The 26,491-nt window shown below is 49.7% G+C and overlaps 1 protein-coding gene across 1 annotated transcript in view; it reads right to left on the reverse strand.

Moving 5' to 3' along the window:
* TMEM120B (transmembrane protein 120B) overlaps positions 1-17,115 on the reverse strand; it is a 56,920-nt gene extending 39,805 nt beyond the window's left edge. The window contains exon 1 of the mRNA XM_062182657.1: positions 16,977-17,115. Coding sequence (XP_062038641.1) covers positions 16,977-17,045 — 69 coding nt within the window. The 5' untranslated portion in view covers positions 17,046-17,115. The remainder of the gene's footprint in view (positions 1-16,976) is intronic.
* Between the last annotated feature and the right edge of the window lie 9,376 nt (positions 17,116-26,491).

A 26,491-nucleotide genomic window follows, 5' to 3' on the forward strand; every position in this document is an offset into this window, starting at 1 on the left:
GGAAGACTTCTCTCTCTCTCTCTCTCTCTCTCTTTCTCACTGTCTCTAGCTCTCTGTAACTCTTTCAAATAAATTTTAAAAATCTTAAATTAATTAATTAAATATATTATTTATTTTTTGAAAGGCTAAGTTACAGAGGGAGCGATGTCTTCCCTCCACTGGTTCACTCACCAAATGGCCACAACAACCAGGCTGAAACCAGGAACTTCATGGCTGGCACATCCTGAGCCTGCAGCCAAGGCAGTGAGTCACCAGGAGTGTGGTCCCCATATTGGTGGTCCCCTGAGAAGCAGCTGTAGTCAGTGGCAGAGCAAGAGATAAATGTAGGAGCAGGCATGACCCCATGTAACAGGGTAAAATTATGGGAAGTTCCATGGTCATCCCATACTTCCCCAGTCTGATGCCTTGAGCAGAAAATATTACTGAAACCCCTACTTGAGTGCAGGGGTCCACACACTTGGGCTATCTTCTGCTGCTTTCCAAGCACATTAATAGAGAGCTGGATCAGAAGTGGAGCAGCTGGGATTCGAACCAGCACTCCTATGGAATGCTAGTGCTGCAGGTGATGGCTTAATCTGTTGTGCCACACTGGGGGTCTGGGGTTTCTTTTAAAGATTCATTTTTGGGGCCAGCACTGTGGTGTAGGAGGCTAAGCTTCCACCTACAGTGTTGGCATCCCATATGGGCGCTGGTTCATGTCCCGACTGCTCCTCTTCCAACCCAGCTCTCTGCTTATGTAGTGGAAGACAGCCCAAGTGCTTGGGCCCCTGAATCCACATGGCAGACCCAGAAGAAGCTCCTGGCTCCTGGCTCCTGGCTCCTGGCTCTAGATCAGCCCAGCTCCAGCCACTGTGGCCATTCAGGGAGTGAACCAGCAGGTGCAAGACCTCTCTGTCTCTCTCTCTGTAATTCTACCTCTCAAATAAATACATAAAATATTTAAAATTTCTTTTATTTTTATTTCTTTGAAAGGCAGAGTAGCAGAGAGAGAGAGGCAGAGACACAGAAAGACAGCTCTTCCATCCACTAGTTCACTCCCCAAATGACCGCAACAGCGAGGGCTGGGACAGGCCCATGTGAATAGCCAGGAACTCCACTTTGGTCTCCCACATGGAGGGCAGGGACCCAAGCACTTGGGCCATTTTCTGCTGCTTTTCTAGGCACATTAGCATTAGCAAGGAGCTGGATCAGAAGCAGGAGCAGCCAGGACGTGCATGGGTATCCTGATAGGGGACAGAAGCGGTGGTTTGATCTGCTGCACCACAGCACCAGCCCCTCCAGGCAAAACTTTGTGAGGAACTGCCATGCTGTTTCCCACAGCAGCTGCATCTTTCTTTAAAAAAAAAAAAAATGTTTTTTTCATTTATTTATTAGAAAGTCAGAGTTAAAGAGAGAGAAGAGGCAAGCAGAGGTCTTCCATCTGCTGGTTCACTCCCCAGATGGCCACAATGCACCAATCCGCCAGGAGCCAGGAGCTTCCCCTGGGTCTCCCATGTGGGTTCAGGGGCCCAAGCACTTGGGCCATCCTCCATGCTTTCCCAGGCCATAGCAGAGTGCTGGATTGGAGGTGGAGCAGCCAGAACTTGAATCAGTGCCTATATGGGATACTGGCACTGCAGGCAGCGGCCTAACCCGCTACACCATGGCGCCGGCCCCTGCACTTTTCAAAATAGCTGTCCAAGGGGGTGTTTCTGGCAGGTGGGGTGGATACAGTCCCTGTCGTCTCACCACACACAGAGGCCCTCGGTTGCACCTGTGCTTTGAGGATGAGACAACTCAGGCTTCATCCAAGAAACCATGGCCTTGAATGGAACCAGCCTTCTGCTTTTTGCCAACCAGGCGGCTACTGTCCTCACTTTAAGATCCCCACAGTGTCTCTGGAGACCTCCCTCCTCACACGTGGTTCATGAGACCCAAGGCTTGGGGGAAGGGCATACAGCCCAGGCCAGGCTGCTCAGAGCACTGGCCCCTGCCCCAGCTGATGGGCATGCAGGACCAAGGAGACTCAGTGATGGGCTTTTATGAAAGCTGAAAAACACTAACTTTTCCTCCTAGTTTGAAGGTAGCAACACAGGAGCCCAGAGCTAAGGGCCTGGCGTGCCAATGTGAGGGGAGACCATGCCTGAGAATGAACCCAAGTGAGGAACGCAGAGTTGGGAAGGAGGTGCCGGCTGACCTGCAGCCACCTCCACCTGAAGGCGGTGTACCTCTGACCTCCAGTCACACGAGCAAGCACAGGACAGGCGTGTGTCCTCCTGCTTCGCCGTCTCAGTCGAGCGTCAGCAGGAACACCAGTGTCCTGGGCAAAGTGAACCACACTGGATGAAAGGAAGCCGATGAAAATAAACACACACCAAAAAAGGAAAAAAGCATTTAAAACAAAACCCAGGAGCTGGAGTTGTGGTGTGGTGGATTAAACTGCCACCTGGGACACTAGCATCCCATATGAGCAGAGGTTCGAGTCCCAGTTGCTCTATTTCCAATCCAGCTCCCTGGGAAAGCAGCAGAAACCTGCCCAAGTCTTGAGACCAGGATGGAGTTCCAGGCGCTTGCCTTCAGCTTGGCCCAGCCCTGGCCATTGTAGCTATTTGGGGAGCAAACCAACAGATGGAAGATCTGTTTTATTTAATCTTTTTTTATTTATTTGAGAGGTAGAATTACAGACAGAGGGAGAGACAGAGAGAAAGGTCTTCCATCTGCTGGTTCACTCCCAAATGGCTGCAATGGCCGGAGCTGGGCCAATCTGAAGCCAGGAGCCAGAAAGTTCTTCTGGATCTCCCACGTGGGTGCAGGGACCCAAGCACTTGGGCCATCTTCCACTGCTTTCCCAAGCCATTAGTAGAGAGCTGGACTGGAAGTGGACCATCTAGGACTTGAACTGTTGCCCATGTGGGATGCCGGCACTGCAGGTGGTGGCTTTACCTATGATGCCATAGCACCAGCCCTCAAAAATAAATCTTTAAGCAAAACAAAACAAAAAACAAAAAAACCCAGCTTCTAAAAAAAAAGAGAGAGAAGCCCTGAGCCTTGGTCTCATTACCCCCAAGCACTTCCCCAGGGCCGCATCATCTGAAAGCTGTGAAAACCAAGGGCTTGGAGCCTGGCTGAATGACTCCTTCATCAGGCTGGTAATTAAACAGGCACCTCAAAATGCAGATATTTGAATACACACACCAGGTATGTTTCTACCAAATTATGGCCCTAAACAACTTTAACAATTTTATTCACATGTAATTTATACACCATAAAATTCATACACTTTGAGTGTACAATTCAGGAATTTTTAAAAATTTTTTATTTATTTTAATTTTATATGAAAGGCATAGAGAGAGAAACAGATCTTCCATCTGCTGGTTTACTCCCCAGATGGCTACCACAGCCAGGGTTAGGCCAGGCCAAAACCCAGAAACTAACCCAGGTCTCCCACATGAACGGCAGAAGCCCAAGTACTTGATCCCTCACCTGCTGCCTCCCAGGGTACACACCAGCAGGAAGCTGGATGAGAAGCAGAGCTCAAACTCAAAATCAGGCACTCTGATGTAGAATGCAGACATTACAGTGTCTTAACCACGGCGCCAAAAGCTCACCCCAATTCAGTGATCCTTATACACCTTCCAAGTTATACAACCATCACCCCATCTAGAACATTGCATTATTCCATAAGATTCCTGATGTAAATCAGCAGTCACCACCCATTTCCTCTTCTGAGCACCAGGCGATGACTTATCTGCTTTCTGTATCTACAGATTTGTCACTTCTGGCTATTTCATATAAATGGGGTCTTTGTGTCAGCCTTTTTTGATTTAGCATACAGTTTTTGAGGTTTCTCTTTTTTGTAACATGTATCAATATCTTTTTTGTTGCAATACAAATGTGGTATATAGGGCTGGTGTTGTGGTGCTGTGGGTTAAGCTGCAACCTGCAATGCTGGCATCCCATATGAGCAGCTAGCTCACATCCCAGCTGCTCCATTTCCAATCCAGCTCCCTGTTAACATGCCTGGGAAAGCAGCAGAAGACAGCCCAAGTGTTTAGGCCCCTGCCACCCTTGTAGGAGACCCAGATGAAGTACCAAGCTCCTGGATTCAGCCTGGTCCAGCCCCAGACATTACAGCCATTTTTGGAGTAATGATCCATTACAAATCTGTTAGAATGGATGGAACACCTCTTCCTCTCTTTGTCATTCTATCTCTATCTGTAACTCTGCCTCTAAATAAAGATATCTTTTTTAAAAGTATGGTACAGGTTGCTGGATATTTGGGTTGCTTCCATAGGTCAATGACAGTGGATAATACAGCTAGGAACATTCCTATGCAAGTTGTGGTTCAGACACCAACATTCCTTTAAGATTTATTTATGGGGGCCTGTGCTGTGGCATAGTGGGTAAAGCTGTCACCTGCAGTGCCAACATCCCATATGGGCATATGGGCACCGGTTCGAGTCCTGGCTGCTCCACTTCTGATCCAGCTCTCTGCTATGGCCTGGGAAAGCAGTAGAAGATGGCCCATGTCCTTGGTCCTTGGGCCCCTGCACCCTTGTGGGAGACCCGGAAGAAGCTCCTGGCTTCAGATCAGCACAGCTCCAGCCATTGCAGCCAACTGGAAAATGAACCAGCAGATGGAAGTGTGTGTGTGTGTGTGTGTGTGACTCTCCCTCTCTCTTTGTAACTCTTTCAAATAAATAAATCTTTTTTTTAAAAAAAGATTTTTTAAAAAATGATTTATTTATAGGGCCAGCGCTATGGTATAGAGGGATAAGCCTCCACCTACAGTGCCGGCATCTCATATGGGTCCTGGTTCACGTCCTGGCTGCTCCATTTCCCATCCAGCTCCCTGTTAATGTGCCTGAGAAAGCAGTAGAAGATGGCCCAAGCATTTGGGCCCCTGTGCCCAGGCAGGAGACCCAATAGAAGCTCCTGGCTCCTGGGTTTGGCTTGGTCCAGCCCTGGCCATTGTGGCCATTTGGGGAGTCAATCAGTGGACTGATGATATCTCTCTCTCTTCCTCCCTCCCTCTCTCTCCCTCTGTGTCTCTTGCCTTTCAAATAAGATTTATTTATTTATTTATTTATTTATTTATTTATTTAAAAGGCAGAGTTACAGATAGAGAGAAGAAAAGACAGAGAGGGATCTTCATCCATTGGTTCTCTCCCTAGATAGCCACAATGTCCAGGGCTGAGGCAAGCTGAAGCCAGGAGCCAGGAGCCAGGGGTTTCCTTTCATATATTTTTGAAAGGCAGAGTTAGAGAGACAGAGAGAGGTCTTCCATCCATTGGTTCACTCCCCAAATGGCTACGATGGTCAGAGCTGAGCCAATCGGAAGCCAGGAGCTTATTCTGGGTCTCCTACATGGGTGCAGGGGCCCAGGGACTTGGGCCATCTTCCACTGTCTTTCCAGGCCATAGCAAAGAGCTAGATCAGAAGTGGAGCAGTTGGGACTCAAACCAGCGCCCATATGGGATGCTGGCACTGCAGACAGCAGCTTTACCTGCTATGCCACAGTGCCAGCCCCAAGCCAGGGGTTTCTTCCAAGTCTCCCACATGGGTAGCAGGGTCCCAAACATTTGAGCCATCTTCTGCTGCTTTTCCCAGGCCATCAGCAGGGAACTGAATCAGAAGTGGAATAGCCAAGACACAAGCTCATGTTCATACGGGATGCTGGCATGGCAGGCAGTGGCCTCATGCGCTACACCATAATGCCAGCCCCACCAACATTCATTTCTGTTGGGCAGATTCTTAGGAACAGACTTGCTGGGTGGTAAGGTACATTTCTAACTTTAAAGAATGTGCAAAACTGTTCTATTTCTAATGGTGGCAGTAGATTAGAACATGGGAGACACCACAAACTAGGAGTGAGACAGTGCAGGGAACACCAGCCTATTAAAACCTGACTAACTCCCACATCAAGTCGCTACCTCCCAAAATAACCTAGAGAGCTGGAGGCATCAAAGTGACAGGGAGTTGTGGAGAAAGGACTCAGCTCTGCAGTACCACTCAAGTGCCAGTCTCCCAACTGTCTAGTTCAAGATGCACAGGTGTGCGCGCACACACACACACACACAATAGAATGGTAGAGGAACCTTTGGGTAAAAAATAGGCTAAGTATAAGGAAAACAGTGATTAATCAAATGCTGACACTTATTTTTCCAGGAGCAAAAGGACAATCATGGGGGCCAAGGCTGTGGCATGGCAGGTAAAGCTGCTGCCTGAGATGCCAAAATCCCACATGGGCACCGGTTTGAGTCCTGGATGCTCCACTTCCAACCTAGCTTGCTGCTAATATGCCTAGGAGGGCAGCAGAGGATGGCCAAGGTCCTTAGGCCCCAGAGCACACATGGGAGACCTGGAAGAAACTCCAGGCTCCTGGCTGCAGCCTAACCCAGCCCCGGCTGTTGTGGCTATTTAAAGGGTGAACCAGCAGACAGAAGACCTCTCTCTGTCTCTCCCTCTTTCTCTATAACTCTGACTTTTGAATAAGTGAAATTAATCTTAAAAAAAAAAAAAAAAGGTAATCACAATACACTCCTGGATTCTGTACAGCCCCAATCACGGAAACACTGAAACTGTATGGCTGTTTTCTTTATAATCCTTTTAGTCCTGCTGCATTATGTTTTAGTTTACAGCCTGAATTATTTCAAGCATACCCAAAAATATACAGAAAACCATTTCATTAACACCCGCCTTCTCACACTCAGTTTAGGAACCAACAGTGCACATGGAGTCGAAAGGCCCCAGGTGTCCTTCCCAACACTATTCCCATCAACTGCCCCAAGGAGGTGAATCCTTAGGCTGCTTATTTCCACACCCCACACACACCCCCAGATCAATTCTCAGTGTCCTGGCGGGCTGACCCCACAGATTGCAGCTCCTGGGCTCCTTTGCTTTGCCCCAGTTGGACTGGTTAATGGGGACTCTAGGCAGTCAAAGACTTAAGAGCAGGGGGAGAAAGGCTGGGACATTTGTTGCTGCAGCTTCTCTACGAAATGCTCCAGACCCGGCCTGCAACTCCTCCTCTACAGCTTCACGCTTTAGCCAGGTTCGGGTGCCTGTCCTCCACCCAAAAGGCATCAGGTCTAGTAACGTTCCCCAGCGTGGCCAACTCCAGGGGCCTCTCCTTTAAACTGCCCACCCCTCTAAATCACCTCCTTTCCAGCAAAACCCTGCTGAAAGAGCCATGTGCTTCTGGCCAGGGCTCTGCTACACTAACCTCGGTCCCACCAACCCTTGGGAGCCTTTGCACTCGCACTATATACATAGGTAACATTTGGCAACACATAGCAATTGTTTCCAAAGTCTTTAACTTTGGAGGGTATGTGCACACACTTCTCTGTAACTGTCGCTAGATGTTGATACATGTCACTTCATGTAACCATTCAAACCCTGCCTGCCCTGAGCATCCTTCTGACAGACCGAGGTTTCCTGTTTTTAGTTGTTACAAACAAGTGTTATCAACATTGTACATGTCTATTTTAAGTCTTGTGAAAATTTTCATTTCTTTATATATATATATGTGTGTGTGTGTGTGTGTGTGTGTGTGTAGGCAGAAAAAGAGAGAGAGCTCCTAGCCACCCACTTGTTCACTCCCCAAATGGCCACATTGGCCCAGGCTGGGCTGGGACCAAAGCTGGGAGCCAGGAACTCAATCCAGGCCTCCCATGTGAGTGACAGGAATCCAGTTATTTGAGTCATCACCACTGCCCTCCAGGGTCTGCATCAGGAAGAAGTGGAAATTGGGACCAGAGTCAGATTCAAATCCACTCTAATATAGGATGCAGTGTCCCAAGTAGCTAGCTTCTCAACCACTGTTCAGTATACATTTTATGATAATTTCTTCAGTTTATACACTTATATCAACTTTTTTTTTTTTTGACAGGCAGAGTGGACAGTGAGAGAGATACAGAGAGAAAGGTCTTCCTTTTGCCGTTGGTTCACCCTCCAATGGCCGCCGCGGTAGCGCGCTGCGGCCGGCGCACCGCGCTGATCCGATGGCAGGAGCCAGGTGCTTATCCTGGTCTCCCATGGAGTGCAGGACCCAAGCACTTGGGCCATCCTCCACTGCACTCCCTGGCCACAGCAGAGAGCTGGCCTGGAAGAGGGGCAACCGGGACAGGATCGGTGCCCCGACCGGGACTAGAACCTGGTGTGCCGGCGCCGCAAGGCGGAGGATTAGCCTATTGAGCCGCGGCACCGGCCTTATATCAACTTTTTAAATTTACACATAAGAGGTGGGCATTGTGGCACAGCAGGTTGAGCTGCCACTTGGGATGCCACATTCCATATTGGTTTGAGTCCTGGCTACTGCACTTCCAATCCAGCTTCATGCTAATGCTCATCCTGGGGTCAAGCACGCGGGACCCTGCCACATACATGGGCAACCCAAATAGAGTTCCTGGCTTCTGACTTTGACCTGGTCCAGCCCTGGCTATCACAGGCATTTGGGCAGTGAACCAGTGAATGGAAGGTCTGTGTGTGTGTTTATATCACTTTTTCAAGTAGATGAAAATATATAAATTTTTTTATTATAAACTGGGGCTAGCATTGTGGCACAGTGGATTAAGCTGTCTCCTGTAATCAAGGTGGCACCCTGTATTAAAGACCAGTCCCAGCAGTTCTGCTTCTAGTCCAGCTCGTTGTTAATGTTTCCAAAATGCAGTGGAAGATGGCCCAAGTGTTTGGGTCCCTGCCACACACATTTGAGACCTGGATAGAGTTTCAGGATGAAGCCTGGCCCAGCCCTGGTCATTGTGGCCATTTGGGGAGTGAATCAGCAGATGGAAGATCTCTGTCTCTCCCTGTCACTCTGCCTTTCAAATAAATAATAAATAAATAAATAATATTTTTTAAATGTATTTATTTGAAAGACATAGTAACAGACAGAGAGATCTTCCCTCTACCGATTAACTTCCCAAATGACTGCAACAGCCCAGGCTGGACCAGGTTGAAGCTAGGTCTCCTACAGGGGTCCAAGCACTTGGGCCACAGGAGCTGGATCAGAAGTGGAACAGCTGAGACTCAAACCAGAGTTCATATGAGATGCCAGCATTGGAGGTGGCAGCTTAATGCATTGGGCCACAATGCTGGCCTCAAATAAATAACTCTTTAAGAAAATAAATAAAAATTGCAGACTGGCATGTAACATTCATACATATTTATGGAGTCAGTACAACAATTTCATAGACACGTACAATGTGTGATGATTAGATCAGGATGGATTTTGAATTTTTGGCTATGTGGATGGATATTTGCTACTTATCAAAATGTAGAATGGATTCCAGTAGGCTAAACCAAAGGGGGACGGGGAGCACCATTCACTGTCAACCCTGTGAGCTCAGCTGTCCCAGCACCTTCCCTGGGTGTCTAATCACCACCTTCCCGGGCAGGAGACACAAACAAGCGAGTTTCCACTGGAGGACTCACAGGTCTCTGCCACCTGTCTTGTCCTCAGAGGCCCAAGCTCTGTCCCAGTGGGAAGACGAGGTTAATGACTCAAGGTCCCAGCATGGCTGTGAAACATCTGGAGATGTCTCTTAACACAGGTGGCTGAGTCACAAGATCCAAAACCGGGCAGTCAAGCTGCAGGAGTCACACTGGGTGCAGATTCCCAGACACACAGTGGGTTAAGCCACCGCCTGCAATCCCAGCATCCCACATGACCACCGGTTCAAGTCCCAGCAAGCCTCCACTTGTGACACTGGCATCCCAGCTGGCAGTTCAGGTCCCAGCTGCTCTACTTCGTATCCAGCTCCCTGTTAATATACCTGGGAAAGCAGCAGAAGATGGCTCAAGTACTTGGGTTCCTGCCACCATGTGGGAGATCCAGATGGAGTTCCAGACTCCTAGCTTCAGCCTGGACCAGCCCTGGCTGTTTTGGCCATTTGGAGAGTGAAACAGTAGACAGATCTCTCCCTGTCTGTCTCTCTCTGTAACCCTGCTTTTCAAATAAGTGAATAAATCTCAAAATCTCATAGCATTTACAGACAAGGGTCTGGCCCAGGAACATCGGGAGTTGCTGGAGGCAGGACCACGACACTGACATGCCTCTTGGCAGTGCTACATGCTCCAGAGATTGTGCTGATGTAGCTCTCTTTCTAAGAAATCTCCTCCAAATAGCTTTGGGGATGCTGACTATAGGAGGACTCATCACCATAGAAACATGACCAGGGATGGGAAGTTGACTTCACCTACAATGTATCAATTGTGTATGGGTAAAGATTCTGAGTCATGAGCCAGGATGTGGGGGCGCATGCATGACTGTCGGGCATTTGGAGACAGGACATGAAACAGTGAAGGGATGAGCTTCTGCAGTCAGACTGCGCCGAGTTCAAGTCCAGAGTTATATAATCTCTCTGTGCTTCAGATTCCCCAGCTGTGAAGGGGTTAGGAGAGGAGCAGTATGCAACACACCATGCATTTTTACAAAAATATGACACCATCCAGGAGCATGCAGAGGAATGGCACTTGGCTTAGAGGTTCAGATGCCAGGTAAGACATCTGTGACTGACACTGAAGTGTCTGGGTTTGATTACTGGCTCTGGCTCCTGACTCGTTTCCCGCTAATGCAGAGCTAGGAAAGCAGTGGTTACGCATCAAGAGAGTGGGTACCTGCCATGTACACGGGAGACCTGGACTGAGCTCCCAGCTCCCAGCTTCAGTCCTGGTCATTGTAGCCATTTGGGGAGTGAACCAGCAGAAGTGAGCTTGCTTTATCTGCTTCTCAAATAAATGATTTGGAGAAAAAGAATGTATTGTGACCTAATGTGTACCTGTGAACCTGTTGGCAGCTAAGTGATGTCTAACAGATGCCACTGTGTTTTCCTTGAAAGTTTAAATTATCCCACAATGCCTCAGTGAGCTTGTTGTGGCTCCTCAGAGGTATCTCGGCACACCATCTGGGAACCAGAGACATAGACAACCTCTATCAACCTCCAGAAGATGCCTGGCCAGCATCCTTCTGTTTTTTTTTTTTTTTTTTTTTTGTGTGTGTGTGTGTGTGTTTTTAACATTTATTTATTTATTTATTTATTTGAAAGTCAGAGTTACACAGAGAGAGGAGAGGCAGAGGCAGAGGCAGAGAGAGAGAGAGAGAGAGAGAGAGAAAGGTCTTCCATCCGATGGTTTATTCCCCAATTGGCTGCAGTGGCTGGAGCTGCGCTGATCTGAAGCCAGGAGCCAGGCTTCTTCTGGGTCTCCCACACAGGTGCAGGGGCCCAAGGACTTGGGCCATCCTCTACTGCTTTCCCAGGCCACAGCAGAGAGCTGGATTGGAAGTGGAGCAGCCAGGTCTTGAACTGGCGCCCATATGGGATGCTGGTGCTTCAGGCCAGGGCATTAACCCACTGTGCTACAGCGTCAGCCCCTCCTTCTGTTTTTTCTACCAGTATTTTCATTTTTCTTCATGGGGTTACTCCTCCACCACTCATTTTTTTTCTTTTTTTAGATTTATTGATTTGAAAGGTAGAATGAAAGAGACAGAGGGAGAAGGAGAGAGACATCTTCCATCTGCTGGTTCACTCTCCAAATTCCCAAAACAGCCAGGGCTGGGCCAGCTGAAACCAGGAGCCAGGAACTCAATCCAGGTCTCCCATGTGAGTGGCAGAAACCCAAGTATTTGGGCCATTACCCACTTCCTCGCAAGCAGAAAGTTGGACTGGAAGCAAGGAGGAGCTGAGACCAAAACCAGGCACTCTGGTATGGGATGCAGGTGCCCCTAGCAGTGTCTTAACTCACTGCACCACAAGGCCTGCTCTTATTTCATATAGCACGAGTGGCCCTGATCCCACTCCTAGAACAGACTTATGGCCAAGGCCCGGCCAATCAGAGCCAAGGGATTGTTTAAGTCAGGGATAATCACACGACCCAAGCTGAACCAATAGTGCCAGGACTCTTGCTGGAACTACAGGGAGAGGGGAGAGGAAGATGTTTTGTGTCTGCCAGGTTTGCTAGGCTGGTGGATGCCCACCAGAGGCTGCCAGTGGCTGTCCATGCCACAGCACGAGAGAGAGGAGCTGAGAATGAAGCTGACACAGAGGAGACAGACACCTTCTGACCCCTTGGGTCCAGCCTTGCTGAAGCCGTTTATCACTGGACTTTTCAGTGTCCAAGCCACCTTGTTGGCTTGAAATCAGTTGAACTGGGTTTGTCATGTGCAGCTGAGAGTCTGGATCATTGTGTGACGGCACGGCACAAGGCAGGCACAGAAGCCTTCTTCTGGAGCTAAAGGGCTGAGCCCACTGTATTCAGAACCCCAAAAGGTCTGAACCCAAGAGGTCTGGATTCAAATTCTGGCTCCGTGACTTACACATCACTTACTATCTCTAGACAATAGCAGAACCCAGGAATCCTGACTTTCTATCCAGTGATGCTTCCAAATGACCCCGACTAAATAAAGAGCCAACAAGGTGACATATGATGGAAGAGGGAAAAAAACAGCCAAGGGGCTGACACTGACAGATTAATCTGATGCCACTTGGGATGTCAGCAACTTCACATCTGAGGTAGGTCTGAGTCCCACCTGCTCTGCTTCTGATCTTTCCATGCTAACGTACCTGGGAAGACAACAGATGATGGCTCAAGTACTTGGGTGCCTGCCACCTATGTGGAAAATCTGGAAGAATTTCCAAGCTCCTGGCTTCAGCCTAGCCCAGCCTGGCTGTTGCAGGCATTTGGGGGAATTAACCAGTAGATGGAAGAGCTGTCTGTTTTCTTTGTCATTGTGCCTTACAGATAAATAAATAAATCTTAAAAAAAAAAAAAAAAAAGGCAGTAAAAGAATACCCAGGGGCTGGCGCCGTGGCTTAACAGGCTAATCCTCCACCTTGCGGTGCCAGCACACTAGGTTCTAGTCCCGGTTGGGGCGCTGGATTCTATCCCGGTTGCCCCTCTTCCAGACCAGCTCTCTGCTATGGCCGGGGAAGGCAGTGGAGGATGGCCCAAGTGCTTGGGCCCTGCACCCGCATGGGAGACCAGGATAAGCACCTGGCTCCTGGCTTTGGATCAGCGAGATGCGCTGGCCGCAGCGGCCATTGGAAGGTGAACCAACGGCAAAAAGGAAGACCTTTTTCTCTGTCTCTCTCTCTCTCACTATCCACTCTGCCTGTGGAAAAAAAAAAAAAAGGCAGTAAAAGAATACTCAGGGCACAGACCTACCTTGGGTAGGGATTAAGAGCACAGACTGCAATCAACAGCCTGGGTTCAACTCCTGGCTCCAGGATCTGGCATTGTGGCATAGCAGGTAAAGTTGCCACCTGGGAAGCTGACATCCCATACGGAGTCCTGGCTACTCCATTTCCAATTCAGTCCCCTGTAAATGCTCCTGGGAAAGCAGCAGAAGATGGCCCGAGTGGTTGGGTCCCTGTACCTTTATGGGAGTCCCAGAGGAAGCTCCTGATTCTTGGCTCCTGGCTTCAGACCAGCCCAGCTCTGGCCACTGCAGCCATCTGGGGAGTGAAGCAGTGAATGACGATCTCTCTCCCTTTCTCTCTCTATAACTCTGCCTTTCAAGTAGATAGATAAATCTTAACCAAAAAAAAAAAAAAATCTCCTGGCTCCAGCACTTATCTGCATGTGACCTTGAGTAACACACTTAACCTCTGTAAAATGGGGACCCCAAGGTTCTAATGAAATCATGCAGATCTGCTGGCTCCTAGGCCGCCTCCACAGTGTCTGCCCTACGCACAGCAGCCAGAGGATGCCCATTTAATTCACAGGGAAAGTCAGAATCTTTACCATGGCCACCAAAGCCCCTGCATCCATCTGAGGTCAGGCTTGGGGAAAAGCTGCTCTGGACCCCCTTCGTCTCGGGTTGGGAGGGACAGGCAGGTTTCCAGCAAAGTAAATCACGAAATACTCATTAAATCACCTGCTACGGTGTCTGTAAAGTGACCTTCCATGGTCACACCACAGGCCAGAGGGCAAAGCACGAGCTGGTCTCAAGCTGATGCTCTATTTACCAGCCTGGCCAAAACCCCAGCCACTCAACAATGAAGTCTTCATGGAGTCCCAACGGACTCCGGCAAGTCCCTGAGAGATGCCAATCACAGTCCAAAGAAAACCGATCCTTTCCTCTAGAAAGTTCCAGAGATCATGCTGAGGTTTTTTGTTTGTTTTGGCAGAGAAGGAAGTGGAATTCCAAGGACCCTCCAGATCCTTCAGACTCTGGGATTTAGGTTTCTGCTCTCCCTCACTTATAAAAGGGAAGGAGGAGGACACCTGGTGCAGCAGTTCACGCCCACATCCCACATCAGTGTCTGGCTCCAGTCCCAGCTCTGCTTCCGATCCAGCTTCCTGCTAATGCACACCCTGAGGGATAGTACAGGACGGCTCAAGTACGTGAGTCCCTGTCACCCAGATGGAGTTCCAGCCGCCTAGGTCTGGCCTGGCCCAGCCCTGGCTGTTGCAGGCATTTGAGGAGTGACCCAGCAGATGGAAGATTCTTTCTCTCTCTTTCTCTCTCTCTCTTCCTTTCTCTCTTTCTGCTCTTTCAAATCAAATGAAAATAAACTTTCCAAAAAATCTCTTTCAAATAAATTGAAAATTAACAAAAAATGTTTTCAAAAAATTTAAAAAGGGGGGAGGGGGGCTGAAGTACAGGTAAAGCCCAGAGGCAAGGGGCCAGCACTGTGGTGCAGTGGGTTAAAGCCCCAGCCTGCAGTGCCGCCATCCCATATGGGCGCTGGCTCACGTCCCAGCTGCTCCTCTTCCAATCCAGCTCTCTGCTATGGCCTGGGAAAGCAGAAGATGGCCCAGGTCCTTGGGCCCCTGCACCCGTTTGAGAGACCTGGAAGAAGCTCCTGGCTCCTGGCTTTGGATCAGCTCAGGTCTGGCCATTGCAGTCATTTGGCGAGTGAACCAGCAGAATGGAAAACCTCTCTCTCTCTCTCTCTGGCTCTACCTCTCTCTGTAACTCTGTCTTTCAGAGAAATAAAATAATTCTTAAAAAAAAAAAAAAAAACCCAGAGACATTATACATCACCCCAAAATCAGAGACACACAAACAGGAATCCCAGATTGTAAGGCAGATGTGGTAAAATTAAGATAGATGGGGATTTTCCAGAGGAAATAAAAGTCCTTTTTTTTTTAAAACGTTTCCAGTTCCAGTCTACCCACCTGCCTGCCAGCTGTCACCTCCTTGTTCCCAACAAGTGCCTCCTATCTGAAACTGTGCAACATGAGCAGAGCATACACACCCTCTTTATTATATGTATGTTGTCAGAGACTCATCTCCGGAGTTCAGAGCTCTCACACGCAAGAAGATGGCCAAGGACATCCCAGAATTTGGGAAACTAGGTTCTAATCCCAGGAGCACCACTGAATAGCTGTGTTCTAATCCCAGGAGCACCACTGAATAGCTGTGTGAACTTAGCACATCTGAGCTTCGGTACCCTCGTTTGTGAACCGAAGATGAAGACAGTGTTTTTGCTCCAGAGGCCACTTGGGTTTGAGTCAATCCTCTGCCCTGACAGTTGACTACCAAAGCCTGCAGCCAACAGGGTCTCGCCTCCCTGAAGCGGGGTCTGGTCCATCCCAGGTTGCCCATCTCAAAAGAATTGAGCGAGCGACAGTGGTTTTCACTCAGCCAGCCCGTCTATAACCCTTGCTGTGCACCAGGGGACAAAATCCAGACTTAATTCCAAGTTCCTCTGCCCAACACACCTGGGCATCTGGGACACCGAGCAGGAACACAACAGACCAAACATCTCTGCAGCCTCTGCTTGCCAAGACTTGCTATCTAATTATTGCTAATTGCATTAATCGCACAGCTGTGAAACGGCAAGTGCCTCCACCTCCTCCCCCCAGTCTTCAGCAGGGCAAGGGGAAAGAATTATGCACAACAAAAGCTCCACACAGCACCTTCCATCCAGGGCTCCACAGCTGGAGGGGACCTCACAGGCAGCAGGACCAAGTGCTAAGGAGGGGTTGGGTCCTGGGTCTTCTCCACAGGGGTGGAGCCAAAAGGGTCCCCTGGGAACTGGGTCACGCCCCTCCCCAGACCTGAAGGAGGGACTCCAACCTATGCCCTCTGGACAAGCCAAGGATGAGAGCCCTAAGTATCTTCTTCCCTGCCGCGGTCTCTTCCTTGGGACCTGTAACCTGGTGTCCACCTCGGGCAGCTCGCCTCTCCTGCTCTGAACCGGGCAGAGGAGTTACAGGGCCAGGAAATGTCCAGCTGAGGACGGGAGGCGTGGGCTGAAGGTGAGCACAGCGATCTCACGCAACCAGAGCCCACAGACCGCTGGCCCACTCCGGCGGCCCTGTCTCAAGCCACCGGAGTAGGCAGCTTGAGGCCTCTCTGAGCCTCTCCGGCCAGGACCCGGTCATTCTCTGTAAGGACTACTCTGACGTCAGCTCTCACCCCCATTCCGTGTAGGGCTCTGGGCCAGACGGCGAGGGCCGGGAGCAGCCTCCATCACCCAGCTTCTCAACTGTCAGAACTGACGGACGTCAACCTCAACGCCAGGCCCAGCCCGCAGCACCCTGGAGCCCCCAGAGGCGAGGAAGCGGGGTCCCCCAGGGGTGCCCGAGCGGCAAGCAAAGCAGGGAGGGAGCTTCAAGGAGAAGGGCTCCGAAGCACAACTCCCAAACGGGGCAGCGGGAGGGCAGAGCTGCACCGCCAGCGGAGAGGCAGGCTTGGGGGAAGGGGAGCGTAAGGAGACCCCCGCCCTGCAGAGCCCCAGCACCGCCAGGTCCACTCAGGCCCGCAAGCAACGCGCCCTCGGAGACCACCGGCCAACTTTGTGCAGCGCGGAAGGCGCGCGGAGCACGGAGCGGGTTCGAGGGCGGGCGCAGGGGGGCTCTGGGCGGGCGCCCCACGTGGAGGAAGAAGTGAAGCGCGGCGGGTGGGAGGCGACCGGTCCACGCCGACCGGCAGTCCTCGGGGCCTGGCCTGGGGCAGCCCCTGGGCCCTGAGGTTCCCACGCCCCGGGTGGGGGGAGCAGGAAGAACCAGGCTCTGCCCCGCGAGACCAGGTAGCCCGGCCCTACCTGCAATTCCTGAAATTCTCCCTCCAGCTCGTGCCACTCGGACTCGCAGCGCTCCAGCTGCCCGGACATGGCGCAGTGGTGCAACGCGGCGGCGGCTGCTCCCGCAGCGTGGCCCGGCCGGCCACCAGCACCTCACGCCCGCGCGCCCGCGGGCCGCCTTCTGAGGCACCAGCTGTTCCTGCGCAGCCGAAGCCACGCGCGCAGCGCCGTCACGGGGCTCCGCCCCGCCCCGCCCTCGCGCACGCCCCGCCCCACGCCCGAGAGGCGGGGCTGCGCGTGCGCAGTCGTCTCCGCGCGCCGCCGTCGGCCCCCACGGGGCACGGTTCGGTTTTGCAGGGCTGAGCTGTGTCGGTCGCTGCCCCCCACTCCCCCCCCGGAGATGCCTTCCACGAGCTGCCGGGGGACTCGTCCGCCAGCTGCGTGTGCAGAGCTTGTTTGTTCGGGGTTGTGGCTTGGGGGCATTTATGAGGTGAGAGGGAGAAGACAGGAGATTTGGGGACCCAGCCTCTCACCTCGCCTGACTGGAGCCAAAGCCAGGGGCCTGGAATGCTGGCGCTGACCCTGACCGTCCCGCAAGGTCGGGGCCGGGAGGGGACGTGCAGGCAGGGCGCTGACTCCTCACGCCGCCGTTATTACTACTGCAACCAATGCATCCTGGTGTCTTGGCCTCGGAGCTCAGAGACCCAGAGCCGCCCCTCCGCCGCCCCCCAGCCCGCCCTTCCAGCCTCTAAATCCACTCGTGCCGGCCTCTCTCTCGTCCCGCAAGCCTCAGCCTGTGTCCCACCTCAGAGCACCTGGGTTCCTGCTGCCCGCGTGGGAGAGCTGCATCGGGCTCCGGGCTCCCAGCTTTGGCCCCAACCTAGCCAGGGCTGTCACAGGTATTTAGGGGAGTGAACCGGCGGATGGAAGATTTCTTTCTGTCTCCCAATTAAATTAAATTACAAAAACCCTCTGGCTCCTAAACCAGAGCCCTGTTAATGAATAAATCAGAGGTTCCCAAAGCTCAGCGGTGGGCTGTGTGTACAGCAATCCAATTCAGAAACGCTTTATTGCAAGTAAGTGTCAGAGCCTGGGGGTGGAAACACTCAAGTGTATGAAGTTGGCTTCCACCTCCAGATAAGTCGTTTTCAGGGTCTAACGCTGGAGTCAAAAATTGAAAGGGGAGGTCACTTATTTAAAATATTTATTGGGGAAAAATGCTTACTGGGGGAGGCATTTGATGTAGTGGTTAAGACACGGCGAGGGGTTGACTGGCACCCCGGCTCACTTGGCTAATCCTCCACCTGTGGCGCTGGCACCCCGGGTTCTACCCCCGGTTGGGGTGCCAGTTCTGTCCCGGTTGCTCCTCTTCCAGTCCAGCACTCTGCTGTGGCCCGGGAGTGCAGTGGAGGATGGCCCAAGTGCTTGGGCCCTGCACCCACATGGGAGACCAGGAGGAGGCACCTGGCTCCTGGCTTCGGCCGTAGCGACCTATCAGAGTGGTGGGTAGAGTCCCAGTCTGTTAACCATGTCATTTCTTCAAAACATTGTTTCACTTATATTCAACCCCCCTCCCCCTAATTTTTGGATTGTCTCGGGTGAGAGGGAAAATCCAGTCCCTGCGCTTCCATCTTGGTCAGTAATGCATCTGAGACTCACCCGCATCACTGTGTCAGTAATTCATTTCTTCTTTTCCTTTCTTGCTGCACACAATTCCATCGCATGAATGTGCATAGTTTGTTGATCCGTTCGTCAAGAGACGCTTTTGGATGATTTTTGAATACGGGTGCTATTTATGTAGTAGTTATTAGATTAAAAAGATTTCCAGAGCTGGTGTCATGGTGCAGTGCATTGAACTGCTGCTTTCAGTGCCAGCATCCCTTCTTGGAGCAATAGTTTTGGGTCCCAGCTGCTGCACTGCTGATCCAGCTCCCTGCTACTGCACCAGCAAAGGCAGTAGATGGCTCAAGTACTTGAGCTCCTGCCACCAACATGGAAGACCTGAACGGAGTTTCTGGTTCCTGGTGTCAGCCTGGCTCAGCTCCAACCATTGCAGCCATTTGAGGAGTGAACCAACAGATGGAATCTCAGTCTCAATCTCTCTCTCTCTCTCTCTCTCTCTCTCTGTCACTCTTTCAAATAATTAATTAACATCTTTAAAAGAAAAAGGTTTGGCCAAGGCTTAACAGGCTAATCATCCGCCTTGCGGCGCCGGCACACCAGGTTCTAGTCCCGGTGGCCTCGCCCAGCCCACTTCACATACCTGTGCCACCTGCTGCTCTTTGGAGACGTGTGAGCCTGACACTCCTTGTAGAATGTGTCATGAAGAGAGTGAACTCGTGTAGTGAAAGTCCAAAACCAGCTGAAGTACTCAAATGCTAGAAAAGCAAATGATTCATTTAATTGAGGTTGATAGAAAAAAAAAGAGCCTGGAAACAGGAATACAATGTTACCAAGCAGAAGACTGAAAATATGCCTCTTTGCTTCTGCTTGCAGCTGCTCCAGCCTAGCAGGTTCTTCAGCACAAGTTCCCCTGTGCAGGCCAGGTGGCCTTGCCCCCCCCAGGGAGATCTGGGCAAGTGCCACCTTAGGAGCAGGCTGGCTGGTTGGTCAGGTTGCACATCTACGGAACTGTTCTCTCTGTGGGGTCAGGACTCACATACAGAGTATACGGGCACTTCTGTGGGTGGCTCGGGTGGGCCACCCTCAATAAAGCAGCCATGCAGGTGCCAGAATTAATAGGTCTTATGTGGCTGCCACAGGGGCCAGTTCCTGCCCAAGCACTTTCAGACTTGAAAGACAGCAGCAACCCAGGGCTAGACCCAACTCTCCTTATGGACCTGGGTTATGATGGGTGGGGAAGTGTGTGGCAAGACCATGCTCCTCCATCTGCCCACACCTCTGGTCTGTCCTCTTCAAGGTGCTCCACCTAGGGACTGCCTGCCTGAGAGTTTAACCAAGCCACCAGGGAGAGTCACACAGGCAGCAAACACAGCAGTGTGTGCCTGGCATTCTTCTGTATTCTAAACATATGTATAAAGTGCATATGAACACGAGCTGGAAGTTGGAAGGTGGTGAGGCCGGGACTCTAACAAGGTACTCCAACATGGTGGGTGCCCAGGCATCCCAAGCAGCATCTTAATCATTGCACCAAACACCTGCCCCCAGAGTCATCCTTAAATGAAACTCTAGGAAGTAAAATTATATAAAGATCATTAATCCTACATTTTTAACAGTAAAAAAAAAAAGTGTCAGGAGATTCACAGCAGTTTTTTGTAGGTAGAATGAAGATCATGAGTTGTTTTCTTTCTACTTTCCACAAATTCCTGTTTTTCAGTAATGTAAATACAGAGATCTTCATGGACATTCAAAAAATACATATGAATATAGCCATCAAGCCCTCACGACAATCTTATGAGGAAGGATCTTTATATTTTTATTATTTTTTAAAGATTTGTTTACTTATCTGAAAGGCAGAGTGACAGAGAGGTCTTCCATCCACTGGCCCACTCCTCAGCTGTCCACAGCAGCCAGGGCTGGGCCAGGCTGAAGCCAGGAGCCAGGAACTCCATCCCGGTCTCCCTTGTGGTTGACAGGAACCCGAATACCTGGGCCATCATCCACTGCTTCCAACGCCCATTAGCAGGGGGCTGAATCAGAAGCAGAGTAGGCAGGATTCTAACCAGCACTCTGACATGCTCCCCTCGGGGCATCCAAGGGGAGGCTTAACAGGCTGCACCAAAATACCCAATCCCAAAGACCTTTGTTATTATTTGACAGGTAAGTTTCTCCTGACTTACAATGGAGTTATATCCCAATAAACCCGTCATAAGATGAAAAAAATTGAAAATGCATAGAATCAGTGGGTGAAAGATCTCTGTCTTCCCCTCTGATGCTCTGCCTTTCAATAAATAAATCAACTTTTAAAAAAAAAAAAAAAAAAAAAAAAAAAAACAACTTCTGGGGGCCCACACTGTGGCATAGCAGGTAAAGCCACTACCTGCAGTGCCAGCATCCCATATGGGCGCTGGTCCGAGTCCCAGCTGCTCCATTTCTGATTCAGCTCTCTGATAATGGCCTGGGAAGGCAGTAGAAGATGGCCCAAGTCCTTGGGACCCTGCACACACATTGGAGACCCAGAAGAAGCCCCTGGCTCCTGGCTTCAGATCAGCCCAGCCCTAGCCATTTAGGGAGTGAACTAGCAAGTGGAAGATCTCTCTCTCTCTCTCTCTCTCTCTCTCTCTCTCTCTCTGCCTCTTCCTCTCTGTAACTCTGCCTTTCAAATAAATAATAAATCTTAAATAAATAAATATTTAATAAATAAATCTAAAAAATCTTTTGGCATTGTGGTGTAATTGTAAAGCCTCCACCTGCAATGCTGGCATCCCATATGGGTACTGTCCCAGCTGCTCTACTTCAGATCCAGTTCCATTCTGGTGACCTGAGAAAGCAGCAGAGAATGGCTCAAGTGCCTGGGCCCCTATGCCCATGTGGGAGACCCAGATGAAACTCCCGGCTCCTGGCTTGGGCCTGGTCAGCCCTGGCCATTACTGCCACTTGGATAGTGAACCAGTAGATGGAAGATCTCTCTCTCTCTCTCTCTCTCTGTAGCTTTTTCAAATAAATAAATAAATCTTAAAACACACACACAACCTGTTGATGTAATCTTACTTTTTTTTACTTCCATTTTGTTTGACAGACATGGTTGTGTTGTTTTTGACACAGATCTTCCATCCACTCATTCACTCCCCAGATGCCTGCAACAGGAGCCCAGGACTCAGGGTACCCCACATAGGGACAGAGGCCCAAACGCTTGAGCCATCATTTGCTGCTTCTCATGGTGCACATTAGCAAGAAGCTAGAACTGGTGGCAGAGCCAGGACCTGACCCAGGCACTCTGGTAGGAGGTTCAGGCATCCCAAGCAATATCTAAATCACTCTCATATCTGCAGTCTTTAAAAACGTAATGATTTATTTATGTATTTATTTGACAGAGACACAGAGAGCTCCCATCTGCTGATTACTATCCAAATTCCTACAATGGCTAAAGCTGAGTGAGGCCAAAGCCAGGAGCCAGGAACTCAATCCGGGTCTCCCATGTGGGTGACAGAAACCCAATTACTTGAACCATCACTGTTGCCTCTCAGAGGCCAGAGCCAGGAATTGAGCCCAAGAAGCCTGATGTGGGACGCAGGCATCTTAACCACCAGATTCAATGCCCACTCCTTTCTCTCTTTTAATGTGCCCGTGAATCATCTCCTGGGGATCTTGTTAAAATGCAGATTCTGGGCCGGTGCCGCAGCTCACTAGGCTAATCCTCCACCTGTGGCGCAGGCACCCCGGGTTCTAGTCCTGGTAGGGGCGCCGGATTCTGTCCCGGCTGCTCCTCTTCCAGTCCAGCTCTCTGCTGTGGCCCGGGAGTGCAGTGGAGAATGGCCCAAGTGCTTGGGCCCTGCACCCACATGGGAGACCAGGGGAAGCACCTGGCTCCTGGCTTCTGATCAGCGTGGTGCGCTGGCCGCAGCTGCCATTGGGGAGTGAAACAACGGCAAAGGAAGACCTTTTTCTCTCTCTCTCTCTCTCTCACTGTCCACTCTGCCTGTCAAAAAAAAAAAAAAATGCAGATTCTGTGTCAGTAGATTCTGGAAAGGATCCAAGATCCTGTAGGTCTACAAGCTCCCAGCTAAGGCTGAAGTCCAGGGTCAGGGGGGTGAGAGAACCAGGATCACCAAGCTACTCAAGAGCTAGGTTGCACACTGCAATATTCCAACAGCCAACTCTTTAAAAAGCACACCTGTCCAAAGAGAAGTTCCAGGTACTTTTCCTTCCTCTACTTCCCACAGATGCCCTTGCTCAAAATAGTCTCAAAGATCCCAACAAGCAATTTGTTGCAAAGATGTGTACAGCAGCACTTTTCAGATCAGCCACAAACGAGAAACATCCCAGATGTCCCACACCAGGGAAACAGTAAAGCGAGCTGCAGTCTATTTCCTGTAATGCTATACAGCTACTAAAATGATAACTATGGGATCTCAATGAACACCTGTAAGCAGATATATTAAGTCATGTTTAATTAAAAAGGCCTGGAGCCGGCGTTGTGGTGCAACAAGTTAAGCTGCTGCCTGCGAAGCTGGTGTCCCATAAGAGCAGCACCTGTTCAAGTCCTCGCTGCTCCACTTCTGACCCAGCTCACTGGTAATGCACCTGAGAAAGCAGCAGCAGATGGCTCATGTGCCTGGACCCCTGCACCCACATGGGAGACTTTGAAGTATCTCCTGGCTATTGGCTTCAGCCTGGCCCAGCCCCAGCCATTGCAGCCATTTGGGGAGTAAACCAGTGGGTGGAAGATATTTCTCTACTACTTTGCCTTTCAAATGAATGAATGAATGAGGTAAAGCAGCTGGGACTTGAATTAGCACTCTGACACAGAACGCTGTTTTTGCAAGCTGTGGCTTAACACACTGTACCAGGATGCCAGACCCTACCCATTTTAAAATTGGGTTATGTGTCTTTTTCTCATCCATATATAAGAGCTATATATTCTTGATACAAATCCCTTATCATATGTATACCTTGCAAATAATTTCTCCCATTCTCTGAGCTCATAATATATATAATATGTATGTATATGTATAATTTAATTCAACAAGCTCAAAGAAAAGTTGCAAATATGATGCAAAAAAACTCTTTGATTTTTGTGCACCTTGAGAGCAAATTGTGGATTTGATGCCTCATCACCTCTGAATACTTCAGTGGGCATTTCCTGTCGGTCAGAAACATTCTTCCAATCAGCCACAATAAGATCATCAAAGTAAAGAAATGAAACTGGTTATTACTGCCCTCCAAACCCCAGGCCACACCCAGCTTCCACCAGTGACAGTAACATCTTTTATGCAGAAAGATCCCATCCAGGACCCTACGTTGGATCCATGGTTGCATCACTTTAGTCTTCTTTAATCTGGAAGAGTCTTTTCTGTCTATCTTAACTTGATGTTATTAAGGAGGATGGGACAGATATTCATAGAATTCTTCTGTTTGGGTTTGCAAGGACGTCCTCAGCGCTGGCTCCAGGTTCCACACTTTTGGCAGGAATGTTCCAGACACAGAGCTTCGTTCTCACTGCAACAGAATGGTGGCACAAATTTCATCATGTCCCAAGACTGACGAGGCTTCCATTGTTTAAGGTCCTGTTTTCCAGGCTTCTCCACTGTACAATTACTCTTATTCCCTTTGCAATGTTGCAGTATTTAACCAAGAGGCATTTTAACTATGTAACTATTCTGTTCTTCATCAGACTTGCAACTTACTTAAATTCAGGTTTCCCCATGTTAGTCAATAAGTTACAATCCATTACTATAACTATGTGTTTGTTTTTACTTCTTTGTGTGTGTGTGTGTATGTGTGTATGAAAGAGAGAGAGAGGGAGAGAGAGCGAGCTCCCATCTGCTGATTTTCTCTCCAAATGCCTGAAATGGCCTAGAGGCCAAAGCTGGGAGCCAGGAACTCAGTGCAGGTTTCCAGGTCTCCCACAGACGTGACAGAGATCAAACTACTTGAATCTTCACGGCTGCCTCCCAGGATCTGTGTTAGCAGGAGCTGTGCTCAAGAGCCAGAGCCAAGAACTGACTGCAAGCACGGATACGGAACACAAGCGTCCTAACTGCTAGGCCAACACCTGTCCCTAACTGTGTATATTGATGCTCACGTCACAGACTTGGCCACTGGGATCCCCTTCAAGCAGGCTTCTCTGTCCCCACCATTCTTCGAGCATCTCCTTACTTTGAAGCACAAGATGTTCATGCACATTTTGTACTGTGCCTGCTCCAACTCTGAGATCAGCCACTTCTCCAAGAACTGATGGTTCCTTTCAGTGGGCACTGGAATTAAGCAAGTGAGTTCTGGACACTGGACGTATGTGTTCATCACTGAGCGGGTCACTAGTCCCCAGTTCTCTCCAGGGACAAATCCAGGACCCCTGCATATGGATAGACTTGCACATATTTGTGCTGTAACTATCTGCAGCTATAACACTGAAGACACAGCAGTATCCAATTCCAATCCTGGTTGTCCCTCTTCCTGTAGTTGCTCCTCCTGCCTCCACAGAGAGGACCCTGGCTCCCATTATCCTTAGCGTAATTACTCACCCAGGCCTCACTCCTGGTATTGCCACCACCACCCTCTCCCCAGGGCTCATACCCCACTTGACCCAAAAAAATAGATGTGTCCTAATGAGAGTGATGACAAGAATGGAGATTTTCTTTTTGGTTTGGTGTCCAAGCTTAAACGTCTTTTTTTAAAAAGTTGGAAATCTACCAACTTCTGATACCTTTATTAACCAGATATAACCTGAGGAAAGCCCTTGACAAATTGAACACTCCCTAATTTATGTACAAAGTTAAGACACCCATCAGAGTGCCTGGGTTCGATGCTCAGTTCCACCGCTGACTCCAGCTTCCTGCTAATGCACCTGTGAGAGGCAGCAATGATGATTCAAGTAATTGGGTCCCAGCCACTCACACGGGAAACCTGGATTGAGTTCTTAGTTCCAAGATTCGGTCTGGCCCAGGCCCAGCCATTGAATTTATCTGGGGAGTGAACCAGCGGATATGACCCCTCCCTCTCTCTCAGAAGAATTAAGCAACAAAAAGAAGGGCAAACGCACTTGAAGAATGAGGCCTGCCAGTTCCCCAGTGAGGCCGCATTTACCAGGTTCTTTTGGGTGATAGCAGATACAGCTGGGAAATTCACAAGAAACGTTTTCCAACCAGCAGGTGAAATGTTTGTTGACTGCTTTTCAGGGTTTTGGTTTGCTTGCAAGGCTACAAATTAAACCTTGCTTCATTCCGCCATCTGCTGGTAACTTCTTAGAATTTCTAGTCCTGCCAACAAAAAGCAAAGGGTTTGTTCAACAAAGATTTATTAGCAAATATTCTTTTTTTCCCCCGCCTGAAAAGTTAGCACACAGAGAAAAAAAAATACACAAATACATGTATGGGACTGTCAGTCCTCTTCATTTGTTTCCTCTTCATCTTTAACCATGCAAAACATGCTTTCTACATTTTCAACAATGAGAATATATTATCTTCCCTCCCCCACCCTAGGCTGAAGCCGGGAGCCCAGAACTCAACCTGCGTCTCCCCCTAGGATGACAGGGACCCAAGCACTGAGTTATTAAATGAAGCCTTCCAGGATGCAGGAAGCAGAGTAGCCAAGACTTGAACCAGCCACTCCATTATGGGATACAGGCATTCTTTTTTCTTTAAATATTTATTTTATTTATTTGAAAGGCAGAAATACAGAAAGAAGGAAAGAGAGATCCTCCACCTACCAGTTCACTCCCAAAAATTTAACAAAAATTTTAGCCCCAACCTGCACTCAGCCCTGTGACTCAGCATGACCTACCCCCTGCTGCAGGTGACCACAATCCATTCATGTACACTGCTGTGGATTCTACTGTATGAAGGGCCCACGAGTGACCTTTCCACACTAGTAAACGTTTGGCTCCTTTCCAGTCCCAGATTTGGAGAACAATGCTG

This window comes from Lepus europaeus, chromosome 23, assembly GCF_033115175.1.
Source record: "Lepus europaeus isolate LE1 chromosome 23, mLepTim1.pri, whole genome shotgun sequence".
NCBI classification, from domain to species: Eukaryota; Metazoa; Chordata; class Mammalia; order Lagomorpha; family Leporidae; genus Lepus; species Lepus europaeus.